This window comes from Poecilia mexicana, unplaced genomic scaffold (genome assembly GCF_051168715.1).
Source record: "Poecilia mexicana isolate PSO_F unplaced genomic scaffold, ASM5116871v1 scaffold_12, whole genome shotgun sequence".
Classification (NCBI taxonomy): Eukaryota; Metazoa; Chordata; class Actinopteri; order Cyprinodontiformes; family Poeciliidae; genus Poecilia; species Poecilia mexicana.
The window spans coordinates 13,516,432-13,533,425 of record NW_028263381.1 but is presented as its reverse complement, the minus strand read 5'-3'; the positions used below and the strand labels follow the sequence as shown (position 1 = coordinate 13,533,425).

The window sequence follows — 16,994 nt, the reverse complement described above, 5'->3', positions numbered from 1 at the left end:
TGGTTTTTTTTTTTTTTTAGGAACAAATCCATCAAATTTCCTCATGCATGCACACAATCTAGGCTTTTCTCTCTCAGGAGGGGGAGGTATTAAGTTTGAACACTGATTTCCATTGTAATTGAAGTAAACTTCTCAAAAAGGTGACAGACAGGTTTCCCCTTCGATCACGGATCTGCCTCACAGGAAAGCCGTGGCGCATTTTAAAAATGCAGGAACAGCCACACAGGAAGTGTCACCAAATATTTCATTACTCTGACACACAAACATATCGAATATCAAATGCCCTTTCTGCTCCATACCGCCCGTGTAACATAATAAGGTGAAAATATTTTTCAGGTATCATAAAGAAAACGAAAAAAAAAAACAAAAAAAAACTTGAGAAATGTGAGAAGTCTGTTGCATCCTTTAAAGTCAGAGCTAGTTTGTCTATGCTTGTCAACACGCATCTGTGGTGTGATCCGTACAGCCTGCACGTGTTTGAAGTGAAGACAGCATGGCTAATGTAAGCTGCCTCAAACTAGAACACCTCGACTTTGGCGCTTGTGGTGGAGGCACCTCAGGTATCCATCAACTCCTGTCATACTGCGCGCAGTCAGCTGCCTGATAAGTTGCATATGGCTAAGCGTATCACTTCAAAGTCACATCTGTTTGTATGTTTTATGTAGCGGTGGTAAAGTATAACAGGCAGCCAAGGTCTGCAAGTGGAACAACACGCCTACTGTACCCAGAGTTTGCTTTGCACAGAAAACTGAAAGTGTGTGTTTGTGTTGAAAACTGCACGAGGATCATGGATGATTTGGTTTTAGCATTCGAAAAAAAAAGGTTTGTATTTGATTAGATCATTATATCAGTAGAAATCTTATGGAAAACATAAGAATATGTACATTTCTAGGTCTTCACAAAAACAAATTTTTGTGGAGACATTTTTATATCTCCCTAAACCGGTGAACATTTCTACTGGATATCAAATCAACACACAGATACGGAGGCATCTTGCTGTTCTACCTGAGTTGGGCACAATCAGCTGCCCCCCCTGCGAGCTGAAGGAGCCCAGAGCGGTGCAGGAGGGATCCCTGGTGCGCAGCAGCGTCTGCGTCTGCATGCGCCGGCCCATCGTGCTGTCGCTGTTGTCCAGCAGGCAGTGGGGAAGCTTTGGGGACAGCTTGGAGGACAGCTCCCCTCCCAGGTCGTCCTGAGGGGTCACCAGACCCGAGGAGTTGTACACCTTGATCTTCAGGTTGGGCAGTGGATCCAGCAGCGGGGAGTTGGTCATGGGGATTTTGTCGGCCACGTCATGGAGGGCGTAGACCGGGCCGCGGTACATGGCGGCCGCCGAGGTCAAGTCAGGGGGTGCTGTTAAGAGATCAGCTGTGGGAAGGAAAAAAAAAAAAAAAAAAAAGCAAAGTAAATCCAGTTTTTGTAATTTTGGGGGAAAAACACACAAAACTGAACACAGAACAGCTGCTTTGCTTTACTCTGCTGCTTTTTCACTCATTAAGGAAGTCTGCTTCAGTGGCAACAAACATTACTCAGTCTGAGAAGTTCGTGGCGCAGCTGTGATTCATGAAGAACAGATGGCATCACAAGAACTGAGTTTACCCTGTAGGAAGCCTGCAAACTTAAGCTCCTTTACTGCCTCCACACCCACTCCGCTTTCCTGCCACGGGATACTTTATACCACACATATGCCACGGAAGGTAATAAAATTAGGGGTGATTATTTGTTGTTTATGAAACGTCAGCGACTGTGGTGATTACACTTTGAATTAAGGGGATCACTGCAGAGAGAGAGGAGACTGCAGGTACAGGTAGAGGAAAAAACAGACAAACAGATACAAGAAAAACAAAATCTTTCTTGGTTTTCCACGTTTAAAAATCTGGTGTTAAGTGCTACAAATTAAAGCAGAATGATGAAAAACCAACAACTGTCACATTAGGATTTCCACAAATCCTTTGAAATGAAACATTTGACGCCTAAGTTAACATCTATTTCCCATAAAATTAAAATAAAAAGTGATAATGTGATGAGGCACTAAGCAGAAATGTTGATCAGCGGAACTGAAAATCCTTTAGCCAACTTGACTTAATATGTTTCTTTATCATTATTCAATCTCGTTAATGCTACTTCTATATCACGTGACAATTGATTACATAGTGAAGCACATAGTAGTAAAAACCTACTATACGATACAGATTTTACTACTAATTAGAGCTTACACATTTTTCTTTCTGTTTATACTCCTATTAACTGATAATTGCACACTTAAAATAATACTTTCTCAAAACATTGTTTTTATATGTCCACATCTCTTTGTATGTTTCTCCCCAACAGAAACAGTAGTAGGCCTGAGTCTGGCATGAAGTCTTTCATTTTTCACCTTAAAATGAAAGTTACTTTGTAAAATTAACTTAAGCAGTAGTGAGAAATCCTTTAGCACGATTTCATTATGGAAGAGAAAACTTGAAAGCCTCATAATGCTTTTTAAAACCTGTTTTTTTTCACTGCCTCCAGTCATTGTTGTCACGCTTTACCTTTAAGTCCAGTTTAAGTGCTGATGACTCACTTCAGATCAACACTGTGGCACAGAGGCGGCTCCAATTATGCTTTAATGACAGGTCCTGGTTTAACCTTCTGTCACATATTTACATCATCATAGCATGTCATTCACATCACAGAAACGTTTGATACTTTAGAGCGTCCAGGTCAAACAAACCTCTAAAGGCGGACGTTATGGGCTGTTAATGTAAGCCTCTCCAGATGTCTCTCAAAGCATTTAGGCTAACACAACGTGATCTAATGTGCTGTGATGTTGACTTGTCCTTCAGCTAAATCTTGTTTGCCGAGTTTGTTTAAAAGCCTAAATATTTAAAACACAGACAGTTACAAAAACAAAAACCTGCTTGAGGTAAAGCCGACATAATTCTAAGAAAATTGAAGACTGTTTATGTGTTATTTTTGACTTTTTTTTTGTTTTTGTTTTTTGCTAATGCAAAACAAGGCATTCGTAATGGTAGAGATGTTTGGTAAGAAACCAAAACTATTTTGGAATCAAATCCTTTATCAACTCTAAAGTAGCAGGATATATTATGGCCTGTGGCTATTTTATTGAATTTATTTATTTATTTTTTTGTCAAAAAACATAAATAAAATCTTAAATAATATTATTTCAGGTGGTGCCTTAAGGTAAAGTGACATAATGTACTTTTTTTATTGGGAGCTCTTTTAAATGACATTTGGACCTTGTTCATTTCATTTTAGTATTTTTGAACTTTGACTAATCTACCCTTTTCTGCTCTGGTTGTCATGCTAAGGTACTAAAGTAATTATTTAATTTATAACAAAAAAATAAAAAATAAAAACAATAAAATACAAGAACATCTAAATGAAAAATGCTAATTTTACATGAGATAATGGAGTAATTAGTTATGCATGTAAATGATCAAAAAGGAAATCTCCAATAATTTGCACACGTTGCACCTATTTTGTCACACATGCCCACAGATTAAAACCCTTAACATCCCCGCTGACCCACCTTTGCGTGCGGTCTTGATGCTGACCGGTTGGAAGCCTCCGTTCAGGGCAGACGAATCGATGATGTCGGAGCTGAACTCCCGATGGTTCTTCCTGTAGATGAAGAGCGCCACGACGACGGAGATAACCACGCACAGGATCACGGCGATGACAATGCCCACATAGAGGGCTACGTCATCTGTACTGGGAGCCACTGGGGGGGGGGGGGGGGGGGGGGGGGCAAGCAGAGATAGGATACAGATATAGGAGAAAAGTCTTTTAAGAGGTCATAACTTTGCATCAATAAGATTAAGGCTTTCTCGTTCAACATGCAGGAGTTGCGATGAAGACATTGTCAGCGGACTAATATCCTGGCTTGGGATTGAGCCGGATATTAACAGCCATAATACAGGGAAATAAATGCGGAAAGCTAATTTGTTTTTGTTTTTTTTACTCCCCCCCCCATCTGGTCTTTTTTTATATTCATATATTTGCAAAAATAATTTCCCAATCCGAAACACGTTACACAGGAACAAACGCAAACATAGCTCTTACAGCAAACAAATTAAAGTCTTTACTCCAGCGCTAAAGGGCAGAGATTTCACAAAGTCAAACCTGGATATTTCTTAAAAGGAACAGAGCTGATCTGTATTTGAGAGGATGTTGTTCACAAGGCCTCATAAATATGATAATTAACGATGATTATCAGATAATGATGATAAGAGTCTGGAGAAACAACACAATTAAGATACATGGCCACCCCGGCGTAACGCAGCGGCAGGCTGAATCACGCTCAGACGCGAGATCAAAAGTCCTTGGACACATAGTTGCGCAGGGATTTCATCTTCAAATCGCAGCGCTCCGTGCTGAAGTTCAGAGCCCGTTTGCGTCTTTGTTCTTACGCACTGCAGATAAGATCTAGACATAGCTTGGATTTCTCAAATTGTCTTTCATCTCTGCCCGCCTCCCAGAGTTTTTCTGTCCATTTTCCAGCTGGAGAAACCCCTGTGATTAGTTGGCCAGGCATGGAAGAATATATATATATATATGCAGCTGCTAGAGCCAGACAGTGAGTACAGATCAGGCCTTTTATTAGATGCTGACTGACAGCCTGAACTCTGTGGTGCTCTATGAAGAATGTCCTTCAGTGTCACAAGTTGACAAATGAGGAGGGGGAAACACTTCTTTCGAGGTAATGAAATACCCGGGGGGGCTTGTGGGAGCATGTGTCCGCGCATTGTTTGGCGTGTCAGCGCAGGGCCTACATGCTGTAGGATTGTTGGAAAAAGTCAAACAAAAAGAATGCAAATGCATACTTATTTATAAAGAGAACAAAAGGCATTTTGATAAGGGAGAGAATCCCATTTTTAGGATGAGCACTTATGCAAATTGCGCTGAATATGCAGCAGATGGCAGTGTCACCCATAAATCCAAAGACAAGGCTTTGAAGACATGCATGATGGTGGAGCAAGTGTGCAGATGGCACTCATGTGTCTCTTGTGCTCAGTTTCACAAAGAAGCATGGAGCAGCAGAGCGAAGAGGCTGTGAGGGAAGAGTGTTTGTGCAAAAAAGGGAAAGCCATAAGTTTACTAATTACATGCTCTAAAGAACCATGTTTATATCGATTATCAAGTTGAAATTTCAAACTTCATTAGACTTAATTTAGTGTTCTATGTGAAAGAGCGACACAAACTGGTAAACAATTGTAAACTATAAGGAAAATAGTACGTACTTTTGAAATATGTTTTTTACAATCAAAAATCTGAAAAGTGTGGCATGCATTTGTATTCAGAACTATTTTGCTCTAATACCCCTAAATAAAGTCCACTGCAACCTATTGGGTTCAGGGAAAATGGCAAATCTACCAAAAGATAGAGTCAAAGAGCTTGTGGTAACTCTGGAGAAGAACAGCTTTGCTGACAGATCAACAATCAGCCGCACACGGCAGAAATCTGGACTTTACTGAAGAGTGGTGAGAGGAAATCTGTAGATGAAGGAAAAGTCCAATTTTAAGTTTGCCTTTTTTTAAGAGGACACAGCAAAATGCGGTAAAAGGTGCTCTAGTCAGACTTTCTGAACTATATGCAAATCTTCAGGTGTGACTTAAAACCAACTCTGCGCATAACCCCGAATATAACGTCCTCACTGTAAGCCATGGCGGTGGCAGCATCATGCTGTATGGGTACTTTTCTTTAGCAGGGACAGGGAAGCTGGTTAGAGTTGATGGGAAGATGGATGACACTAAATACTATGATGATGATAAAATCTCTTAGAGGCTGGCATAGACATCATCCAGCCTCTAGACGCGTTAAATAGTCCAGTTAAAGACGAGACCTACATTCAACTGAGAAGATAACATGTTTGTGACTGCAAGATGATAAATTGAGAAACGGGTTTAGCTTTACACAGAACTATCCTGAGGCTAAAAGGAACATAATGTGGTGCATAGTTTGTTGCTATAAACTTAAAATGCATTTAATGCACAGTATGAGCAGTGAGGATGAGGAAGACGACTGTGTTACAGCAGAGGTTTAAGTTTCCTGAATGACTATAATTAGACGCACTTTATATACTGCAAAAAGCACATCAGTCTATGTTATATTAATGTATCTTCCTTAGAATGCATATTTGTAACATAGGCGTCTCCGCTCAGCCTTGCCTTAAACATCCTCTTCCAGATGCATCCTAATGTATGTCAGCGCTCTAATCTTTCCTCTCGCAGAGTCGCAAACACAAAACGGAGCAGGGCGCCTGTGATGAAGGTCTAAAAAATGTAATTTCACTCCATTCCCTCTGCAGAGCTTCCCAGCAGTTGCTTAACATATATCCCCTCAGTCGAACAATCTTCCATCCACGCTTTGATGATAAATGCAGCAACCTGCTAAGTGTACGCATTAAAATGTATCACTCAGATTAATATGTCCCTTTGAACATGAGCTATTGTCAGAAGTGGAAAAATACAAGGAGCGAAAATGAAACAGATTATTAAACACTCTATTTTCTGTGAAGAGCAGAAGATTTAAAGACGGAGGGAGAGACAGATTTATAGAAAGACTTAAAAGCATAAAACACTGCAACAAAAAAAGTGTGATGGGAGATGTGTAGAAGTGGTCCTATTGCACGTTGCTGTCAGAGTGGAGTTAGGCTTACTTTAAATACGATCTTAATTACTTAAATAACTTACATTATTAAGACTGAAGTGAATTTTATTAACATTTTAATCTTTATTTTTTGTAGAGCAAATGTTAAAAGACAGGACGGGAGATTGATCTGTACTCTAACAAGGTCAAAAAGCCCTTGATCATCTGCAATTATTTTCTTCACGCTTTTGTTTGGTCCAGAAATGAATGTGCTAACATCTAATGATAAAACGTTACATAAGATTTCTTCTAATGACCGTTTTAATTATTTCTGCAGTAGCTGCAGCACAGTGAGATGCCGCCGACTTTGAACTAAGAAAGCAGATACCCAAAAAAAAAAACACTTAGCTCCTTTCTTAAAGATGTCTCCGGCTTTCAGAGTCTTCATTATTTCACACTTAGAGTAGTCCCACAATTAAGTGTTACAGTTTTTAAAGCTTGAATCAAATCGTGCTCTTTCCTTCACGACTGGGAAGACCCTTAGCCTTGAGAACCTAATTAAGGTCTAAGATTCTGGTAAGACATCTGACAACTCAAATGATTAAAAATTTTCCAAATTTCTCTTTAAGCCCTCTGTGTAAAGGTTCATCTTATATTGTGCAAGAAAAAAGAAGTCATCTGCAGAGCTTTTTAACCCAATCAGCACAGCCCTGAACATATTATCCATGTTTGAATTCAATTCAGTTTATTTATATAGCGCCAATTGACAGCACGCTGTCACAAAACAAACAAACAAAAAAAAAAAAAAGTCAAACAATGCTGTCAAGTTCAGTTTATTCTGTCAATTGTTTAAAAAAGTGTTTTTTCTTTCTAAGGAAACCCAGCAGATTGCATCAAGTCGCTGATAGTGGAAAGTTGCCTGCATTGTGTCGTTAACTTTGCAGCAATCCATCATACTGAGCATGCATGTGGAAACCTCAGAAGGGAAAATTCCTCTGCGTGAACGGCCGTCTGCCACAACTGACTGGGGGGATTTGAGAAAACATACAAAAAAACCGGGAAAAATTAAACACTGAAGCACTGATCCAGAAGAATTTTCTATGTTAAAGAAAGGAAAAAAAAAAGAAATGACAGCATTAGTTCCTATAGTGGCTTCATCTAGGAGAGGAATAGAGCAAAACAATGAAGTTCTTAGTCCGATTTGAAGCTTATCCGACGAGCGAAAGCTGCGACCACAGTTGGTCGCAGGAAGATTTATTCAGGAGAGAGGTCCCCTTCAGGAAGATGTCAGCTAATCAGAATGCCAGACAGGATGTAACTTCTATGTAGAAAAAAAAAAACAGAGCGAACCTAAATCTACAAGCTGAAAAAATGCAAAATTAAGAGAGTAGTAAGAGCATATTGCAAAGTGAAAAAGTGCCCATTATGTTCCCCAGCAGCATAAATCTATAGTATCATAATAGCAGAGAGAGCTAAGGAGAGTCAAAGTGTGTCTCTAGTCATGTTTATACAAAAGGAAAGTTTTAAGCCCAGTCATAAACTAGACCTGCATCACGGACTAAAACTGGGAGCTGGTTCCACAGGAGAGCCGTCTGGAAACTAAAATACTTACCTCCTATTCTACTTCTAGAACCTGTGGAAACCGAGAGTAGTGCTCCGTTTTCTGACGTGTCGCTAATCTACCCACAAGTACAACGTAAATACACAACCAGGACTGCTTTGATGATATTCTGGCACTTTTAAGACATCGATCAAATACATACAGAGTGCTTTGACATAACTTTGATATAAAAGATAAATAAGGGTGAAAACAGTTTATTCATTCAGAGAATTGACTGGATTCTAATTGTGGATTGAGCTTTCTGGCAATTTGCATTACATGCAGACTGTGATAGTGACATTTATTAGTTTTATTCGTTTTTATGTGATTTTGTTAAGTCACAAATACGAAAACGGCATTTTCTAAAAGTGGTATAATCTTAGAAGCACATATGAGTCTAAATAAGGGATAAACGTGCCTAAATAAGATGCACACATCTGCCTGATGTGCGCATACACATATTTTATTTCTCGGTAACACAAGTGGTGAATCAACCAGTCAAATAGCCGCTGCCAAATGTGATGAAGGCGGTCTGCAGAAGTTCAAGCTGAGCATTATGAATGAGAAAAAAAAGGGAATTCTGATGGCTATTGTTGCATTCGGGCTGGTCGGAGTATTTCAGAATATACGCTGATCTACTGAGATTTTTGTGCACAAACCCCTAAAAATATTATTCAGCAAATGGCAGCTATGTGGCAGAAAACTCCGTTTGGATGTCAAGTGAGAATTACTGTAGCTCAAACGACCATTTGTAATGTAATGTGAGGGATTCTTCTCAGCACTGTTTGAGTCCTTTTAGTACCAAATGAGTGTTGTTGCTGACTATGTAATGGTGTATCAATCCCATATTGCAAACCTCAAATTAACTTTGAAATGGTTTATTGAATAATGACATGAGAGCAAGTTCACTGCACTGTGGCATCATGGGTATGGAGGCAATAAATGTACATCAACTGGGTGATGTGATTAAATCAATGTGGACCGAAATCTCTAAAAAATTATCGCCCGACTTGAGAGAGTTTTTCAATCTACGCCACATAAAATTAAAGCACTTCTAAAGGGAAAATCAGTTTCTATCCACCACTAGTGAAGTGCACCTCAAACTGTCTAGTAGGCGTACATGCAGCCTCAAAGTTGAAATCCGATGTACTGCTCAGTGCAGACAGTGAGAAACCAAAACCCTAAAGTTCGTAGCGTTTCAAAAAAGCATCGTTTTACTAAATCTAGAAAAGCAGGTTTCAGTATCTGGGAGAGTTTCTGCTTTGGAAAGGCAAAGGGAGACCTGACTATTTTCCCCCCAGTCTGGTCCTCGTTTATCAAAAAATAATATAGGTGAATGGACTGCATGCATTCCGATGCAAAGGTCGCTATTCATCAATTTGGATGTGCCAAATATATGCCATCTTTGAGATCACCCACAGCAGTTTAGGCCAATGTGAAGCAGGCCGGTGTGATCTGCACATTATCAGTAAAATATGTCATTATAATATTATTGGCAAATATTTCATTAAAGACAAATCCTGACTGAACAAGATTTTTATGTCTATTCTCTCTTTAGAAAGTCTGATACCCAAACTGATGTCTCAGTGGCAACTGATTGGATTAATATTGTTGATAAATATCAATATTTATTGAATTACTACTAGTAGTGGACTACTAGTTCTTAGTGCAAAGGGGTTTAAGTGATGCTCTTGAATAATTAAATTTTTACTCACCAATTTACTTTAAATATTTGAAAAAAACAACAACACCGAGCTTGTTTGCTGGTATATTATGATGATATTGTAGAAATTAAGTAGTGATGATAAAATTAAAGCACAAATATAAGCTGGAAAGCAGTATTTTTAATGATTTTACAGCAACTTTGCAGACATATTTTTTGTTGTTTTGTTTTATTTTAGTGTTTCTTCTTCCTGTTCGGTGATCTTGAGCGCTTTGAAAGGCGCCTTTGAATAAAAAGCATTATTATTTATTATTATATTTTCAATGTCAAATTCGTTTGACTGTAGTGACAAATACAGTTTGTTCATAAGCTGCTTATAAAAAAAAACCCCACCAACAAACACAAAACAAAAGGTGGAGACAGAGACGTAAACATGCATGGGAATAACAGCAAACAAGAAAAAAAAAAAATTAAATGATGAAAATAAACAACTCACATGAATTTCCAAAATCACCCTCGTCATTAGCCTCAGTAGACTTCTGATATAAGGAACCTTTAAAAAAAAAGAAAGAAAAGGTTGTGGATGGGGAGGAGGGCGTGAGAGGTAAGGTGGGAGGGCAAAGAAAGAGGGATGATGAAAATCAAATTTCAAACAGAAAAACTAACTCAACAAATGAGACAGCGACAAACCCATGAGCAAGAGCGATGACACGGGGATGTGATCGTTCTTGATTTAGCCCCCCCCTCTCCTTGCCCTATCTGTGCATGCTGTATAGAGATGAATGAAGGGAAAACAGGGGAGAACATGGAGGCTCTCTGAGGAAGCGGCACGATCCATCAAGAGGGCTTAGTGCTTCGGCAGCAGCAGGACAGATGCTGGCAGGTGAGGGGAATGGAGGGGCTGATAAAGTACGAGCTCCAACAGAGTCAATAGAACCTACAGCCTTGCATCTGTCACCGGAAGGTGGATGGAGACGTTAGTGCACGAGATAAAAGGAATGATTATGTTAGGAAAGCCGAAAGAGGAGAAAGCTGAAGGACGGCGATTAGAAATATTGGACACGTGCGATTGCGAGATTTAGGAAATCTTCGGCATAGAAGGTTTTCTGGCTCCTGCTGGTATTTTAGGAGCTTTAGCCGGAGCCGGGCTGAAAGGCAGAGCCAGCGCACAAGCACACATAATATTCAGTCTCCCCGAGACATCCATAAACAACTATACAAACAATGAAATCCTTATTGGAAAGGGAGAGTGCCACAGGAAGACAAGTGGACTGACAGGAAAATCAATGATGTAATAGATGAGGTCGGTGCATGCAATCAGGCGTTGGGGATGCAGGGTTGGAGCAAGCGGGAGGCGACAGTAAGCGGATGCCCCTTCTGAACCCATCCTGTGGAGTTTCCATACATCCAGACTGAGAGGACTGGAAAACCAGCATAATGGCTTCTTTAGTGGATGGGCTCCAGAGGAAAACAAGCAGCTCCAGACAGAAAAAAAAAATAAAAAATCCTTTTTTCTTTTTTTACTCTACTTGTAGATCCAGGAAGGAAGTTGGGATCATAGCACAGGTAATCAATGTGAGTGTTGAACATTACTCCTTAAGCTTGACAATTTTCCAATCTTGGAGGCCTATCTTTTGTCTGCGAAAAGAGCCCTTATTGAAAAATGTAAAAGGTTAATTTCAGTCTCTGCTACTTATTAATCTATGTGAAACCAACAATCCGGAGACAATTTGATCAAGACCTTTAAGCCAAAGTGTAAATAGCAGAAATCAAGCCTGGCATCGCGATTGTGCCGTCTCGTCTCACAGCAATAAAGCGTGCGCCCTTGTTGGTGTCTGGATTTCCCTGTTCTGCGGATCGATATGTCAAGAAAATGTCATGTCTGCGAGCGGGGTTACCGGAGGCTCGGCAAACAACATATGAATTCAGACCACAGGGGAAGTGCCAAACACAGACGGGTCACCCATGGCGAACTGTGGTAGCAGAAAAACAAGTTAGAAATCCAAAGGTTTTCTCTGAATGTGCAGAGTGCAACCCTTTTCGGATCAATTTTACGATATTTAACTTTAGTAAATGTAACATCCCAAAACTCCCTGACTGTTAAAACGCTATAAACAAGCAAAGTAAATTATCACACAACTCTTTCCTTCTTTACTGGGGTCAGTTGTGTTTCTACAGTGAGGAGTTATGGATGCCCGAAGCATCAGGCTCTGTTTCAAGCTCCGGCCGGATCGGATTCCTTCAGGCAGAGCTCTGTGATGGACTGCAATTGAAGTGATTTAAATAAATTCAAACATCAGAAAATAAGATCAAACTGCAACGAAATCCACAGACACGTGTTTGCTCAGATTCCAGCTCAGCACTGCAGGGAGCGAATCAACCGTCCGAGGTGAGTTCGGATTGCACACAACTTCCATTCCCAATCATATTTGCCATAACATGAGCTTTCAGATAATGGGCCGTTCTCCTAAATGCTTGTGGAAATGGTCGTTAGCATTGGCGTAAGTGGCTCTGGCCTCTTAGCTTCCCAAAAAAAATCAATCTCTGAAATGATCCTGAATCTATATCATTATGGCTTTATATTCTCGGCAAACTGGCCATCAATCCTCCAAGAACTAATGCTTTTGGGACATGTGGAGCTGAGCCGGGCGAGAACAGAGGCAGGTGAGAGTTGGGTTAAATATGTTGTTATGCTGAAGCAAAAAAAAAAAAAAAACGCATTCACAGTCTTGCACTTTCTTTCACAGCCTTCTCCGCACACTTTTTTTAAAATAGTTTTTCTGTTCTTGTCTTAAACTTTATAAATTAGAATCACAAACCAGAACATTTTGTTGGGATTTCATGTAACAGATCAACATTAAATTTTATGAAGTAAATTCAACTTTTTTTTTTTTTTTTTTTGTATAAACATAAATCTTTGTGGTGTGTATTTGTATTCAAACCTCAGACTCAGAGCCAGTTTTTTCTGTAATTACAACTGAAAATCTTTCAGGGTGTCTCTATCAGCTTTGCAGCACTACTGATCCACAGCTCCTTGTTCTTCTTAACAAAGTAGCTTATGTTTACTGAGATTAGAGGAAGAATGTCTGTGAATATGCTTTTTCGAGTCTTGTTACAGATGCCAAATTATTTTTATATATAGACTTTGTATATATAGAATATCTTTTTTTATCAAAACTGTCTGACGGCAGGTCTGGTTGTACGATCCGAGGTGTTGTCCCATTGGAAGGTGAACCTTGGATGGATGTGGCTCCATATTTAGCTCCATCCATCTTCCCATCACATCTAATTGCAGCTTTTGCTGATGAAAAGCATTTCTGCAGCATTATGCTGCCATTACCATGTCTCATATCTAGGATAGTATAATCAAGATTGTCTCTTTTGGGCAGCACATCTTCTCCCATATCGGCTGTTCCCTAACTGGCTTCTGCCAGACTTTAATATGTCTTCTTTCTGTCAACATTAGGTTTCTTTTTGCTACTCAATAGATCCCAGATATGTGACTGAGAGGAGTCCTGCTGTCTGATTATCCCACCTGAGCTATGGATCTCTGCAGCTCCTCCAGAAAACTTCCCCACAATTTCACCCCTGAAATGTCCAATGTACATTTTGGCCTTTATATCCAAATAAAAACAATATAAAGTTTGTAGTTTAAATGTGACAAAATGTTTATTAAAAGTCCCGAGGGCTGGAGTGCTTCTGCAAAGCTACGCATAACGCTCAACAAAACCAGATAATGCAATCCACTCTCTGGATGCCGACACTTCCTGGCCTCATATTCGGCAGACACGTTTATTTACTTAATAAATATGGACTTTGATTAGTAATATAATGTTGACTCTAACTTGTGATGCATTGCAACTAGTAGCCATTTACAATGTGGTGCAACAGAAGCTGCACAAAGTGTTTGCCAGCTCTATTAAATTTAAGACACCTAGCAGCTGAGCCTGTGTTATATAATTAGTGTCACAATCACCATCTGTAATAGGTTTACACATGATGAAGGCGCAAGTGACAGTGATTGGATCTAACACCTCCAAAGATGTTTATTGCAAGAGAGTTTTATAAAACTAGACAGGGTCTAACTCAGTTTCTGTGCAGCATTTGCCTCTCTCCACAGCTCATCCCCTTCCTCTTGTTGTTGAAGAAAAGATGGCAAAGATCATTTACTCAGACGAAGCCGAAGGGGCCAAATACTTCACCCTGCGACGGCCCAGCCATGTCGTAAACACACACACATCAAAGCTATAAATTCATGATTTCAATCTGCGAATGTGTTATATATAAGTGGGAGCAGGATTGTTGGATTAGGCAAACCGTGCAGCTGTTTTTAACTTCCTGGCAGAAACAGCATAAGTAAACAATTCTCTGCTTGCGAGGGGGAAAAAAAAAAAAAAAGGTCTGGCTTCACCACAAACTGGCTTTTATCTGTTGTTTTGTCAACATCAACACAGTAAGACCAGTAAATGAATATTTCAGAGCAAGCCTAAATACAGCGTGTGCCAGAACTTCCCAGAGCACAGCTCAAAATTACATATACAGTTCTGGTCAGAGATATGCGTGTATTATGAGGGGTATCAATGTAGTTCATTTTGGGCTTTTCAAGATTTATCGAAGCCACTCTTTTCCCACGGTGGAATGATGATAAAACCTCCAAGATCAACGATTGTTAAAAATAAGAATTGGATGATGCACAAGTTTGAAATGATCGAGGATTTCCACTTTTTGTAACAGGGTTAAAAATTTTACAGCTGGGCTCAAATATGGACACACATTCACCAAAAAGTATCTAGTTTTGGTTCTGTTTTTAGTTTGTAGGCCCCGTTTGGTTTTAACAGCTCGGTTTCTCTCAAGTGTCTTTCACATCTTGTTCCTGTTCACTTTTATTGTATTTGTTAAGACTTTGGCATTTGGTCATGTTTTATTTAATCACTGTTCGTCTGATCAGGACATTCTCCCTGTGTTTGCTGGTGTTTTGTCATTTCCTCATTAAGTGTCTATTTTTATTCTTCCCTGCAGCTGTTCCACATTCATTTAATCTATCTCACCTGCTCCCACTCCACAAATTACCTTCCCAGTATTCATGCTCCTGATTTGTCCTCAGTCTATGTCATGTATTCCAATTGTTTACATGTTTCTTGCCATGCTGTTGTCTCCATTCGCCTTTTGTTGGATGTGACCTGTATTTCTTCTCTGCAGTAGGGCTGTACATGTTCTCTGGTTTGGGGGTTTTCACCATTTTTGAATGTGTAATTCTATCCCTGTGTGGAACAGATGAAATGCTGAATAAGTTCAAAATTGTACACAAAGATCTTGTTTTATTAAATTAAGTGAAGTTTTTGGTAATCAATCCACCCAGGTAAAAGAGCAGTTCAAATAAATCAGTCAATGCGTTTGATGAGTGCATATAAACTACAGGATACCACCAGATGTTCTCCTGGGGATGAAGCTCAGTATTTTTGGGGAAAAAAAAGAAAAAAAGAAAATGTGAATAAAATGAGACAGATAAAGACAGAGGCTTTCCAGCTTCTGCTCTTGTTTTTCTGAGTGAGGTGAAGAAAAGCTGAGTGATAGACAAGGCGAAAGTGTTACATGTGGGTGTGAAGCACATGGCGATGAAAGAGCACAGCGAAAACTTCTGGTCAAAAGGCGGAGAGACTCCTCTGGATCGGCGGGTTCAGAGAGAGTAGCGCAGGATTAGTATGGGTACTCACTCTGCATGCACAGCCCGTCGGTGCAGTTCTTAGACTGGAGCACCACGCCCTCACAGTCCTTCCCTCCGTTTTTGGGTGCCGGGGCGTTGCATTCCCTCCTCCTGTAGTGGGTGCACTCTGTCCCACAGGTGGACCACTTACTCCACTCTGTCCACAGGCCATCCACTATCACACAGTAGACAGGACATGGATGAGGGTCGAATGAGTGAAATGAGGAAGACGGAGACAAATGAGCGCATGAGTGGGTGAGTGAGTGGAGTTGATTGAAACAGCGAGAATAGGTACATGTAAGCATGGAGACACAATATGCAAGCACAAGTTGCATCATGTTATGCAGTCAGTTCTTGTGCTGCTGAACCCTTTTTAGCCCATAAATAAGTGGGTGTGTTGTTTTGTTTATTTGTTGTTGTTGTTGTTGTTGCCATACCTGGGCAGAGAGGATTGCATGGTAGCTTCTGGATGCCCTGTCCTTCACAGATTGAACCTCCGTTCAGAGGAGCTGGGTTGGTACAGCTGCGCGTCCGTTTCTGGTAACCGCGGCCACAGCGGCTGTTACACACTGACCACTCTGTCCATGTTGACCATCCACCATTTACTGAAAAAAAAAGGTTAAAAGAGGCTTCAACTCAGGAGCATGAACAAATGAATTAAGTAAAAAGAGTCATCTGGTGATTAAAGTGATAGATGGGGATCATCCAGTAACTAATCAATGATTAGTAGTTAGTAAAAATAGAGACTGGAAGCACAGAGGATTAAGAAGATTCTAGATATATTTTCTACAAAAACTTAGACTCTTCACTCAGGCTGTCCTATCTTTCCCCCAAAAATGCTTTCATATCCCATGATGGTTCTACGAGGACACCAATGTCCTCAAGACAGTTAGGAGGTTAAAGTCCAATTCTATGCTGGATTACGCTGGATTAGAGAATGTCGGCAGTCTTTTGGAAATGTTAATGCAAAGGTCTACTTACTCTGCACAGACCAATCAAAGCTGTGCTCATTTAGCTAATTCTTAACGCAGGAGGCTAAAGGTATTATAAAATGTCAACTCCATAATAATTTTGAATGACTGAATTGCTGGCAGAGATGTTTACCAGTATGCTCTCGCGTAAATCGGTAGCATCATCCTAATTGGGTCTGCGTGGCATCATGGAAATATGATGTAACTGTAACAGCACTGCTGAAAGCTACAATGATGATATTACTTATGAGTCAAAAGTATGACCCACATATTTTTGACTCTTTTTTTGACCATCTCAGTGTCTTTCCACCACTCTCTGCATCAATTAGACATGATACATTAATATTAATATGCTGTAGCCTCCTTTATGGTTAAAAATATATATCAATTTAACATTAAATAAGAGGGTTTTCTCTAAAATATTAGGTTAAACAAATGTTGTTTTTGTGAAGTAAAAGAATCCAC

The 16,994-nt window shown here is 39.9% G+C and overlaps 1 protein-coding gene across 3 annotated transcripts in view; it reads right to left on the bottom strand.

Moving 5' to 3' along the window:
* The window catches only part of unc5cb (unc-5 netrin receptor Cb), a 179,847-nt gene that overhangs the window by 12,226 nt on the left and 150,627 nt on the right, over window positions 1-16,994 (bottom strand). For 2 of the 3 annotated variants that reach the window (XM_088010946.1, XM_088010948.1), the window contains exons 6-10: window positions 15,996-16,163; window positions 15,569-15,733; window positions 10,351-10,407; window positions 3,533-3,724; window positions 1,006-1,368 (exon numbers count right to left, since the gene is read on the bottom strand). In XM_088010946.1, the coding sequence (XP_087867072.1) occupies window positions 1,006-1,368; window positions 3,533-3,724; window positions 10,351-10,407; window positions 15,569-15,733; window positions 15,996-16,163 (945 nt within the window). The remainder of the gene's footprint in view (window positions 1-1,005; window positions 1,369-3,532; window positions 3,725-10,350; window positions 10,408-15,568; window positions 15,734-15,995; window positions 16,164-16,994) is intronic. The other variant, XM_088010947.1, reaches the window with a different exon arrangement.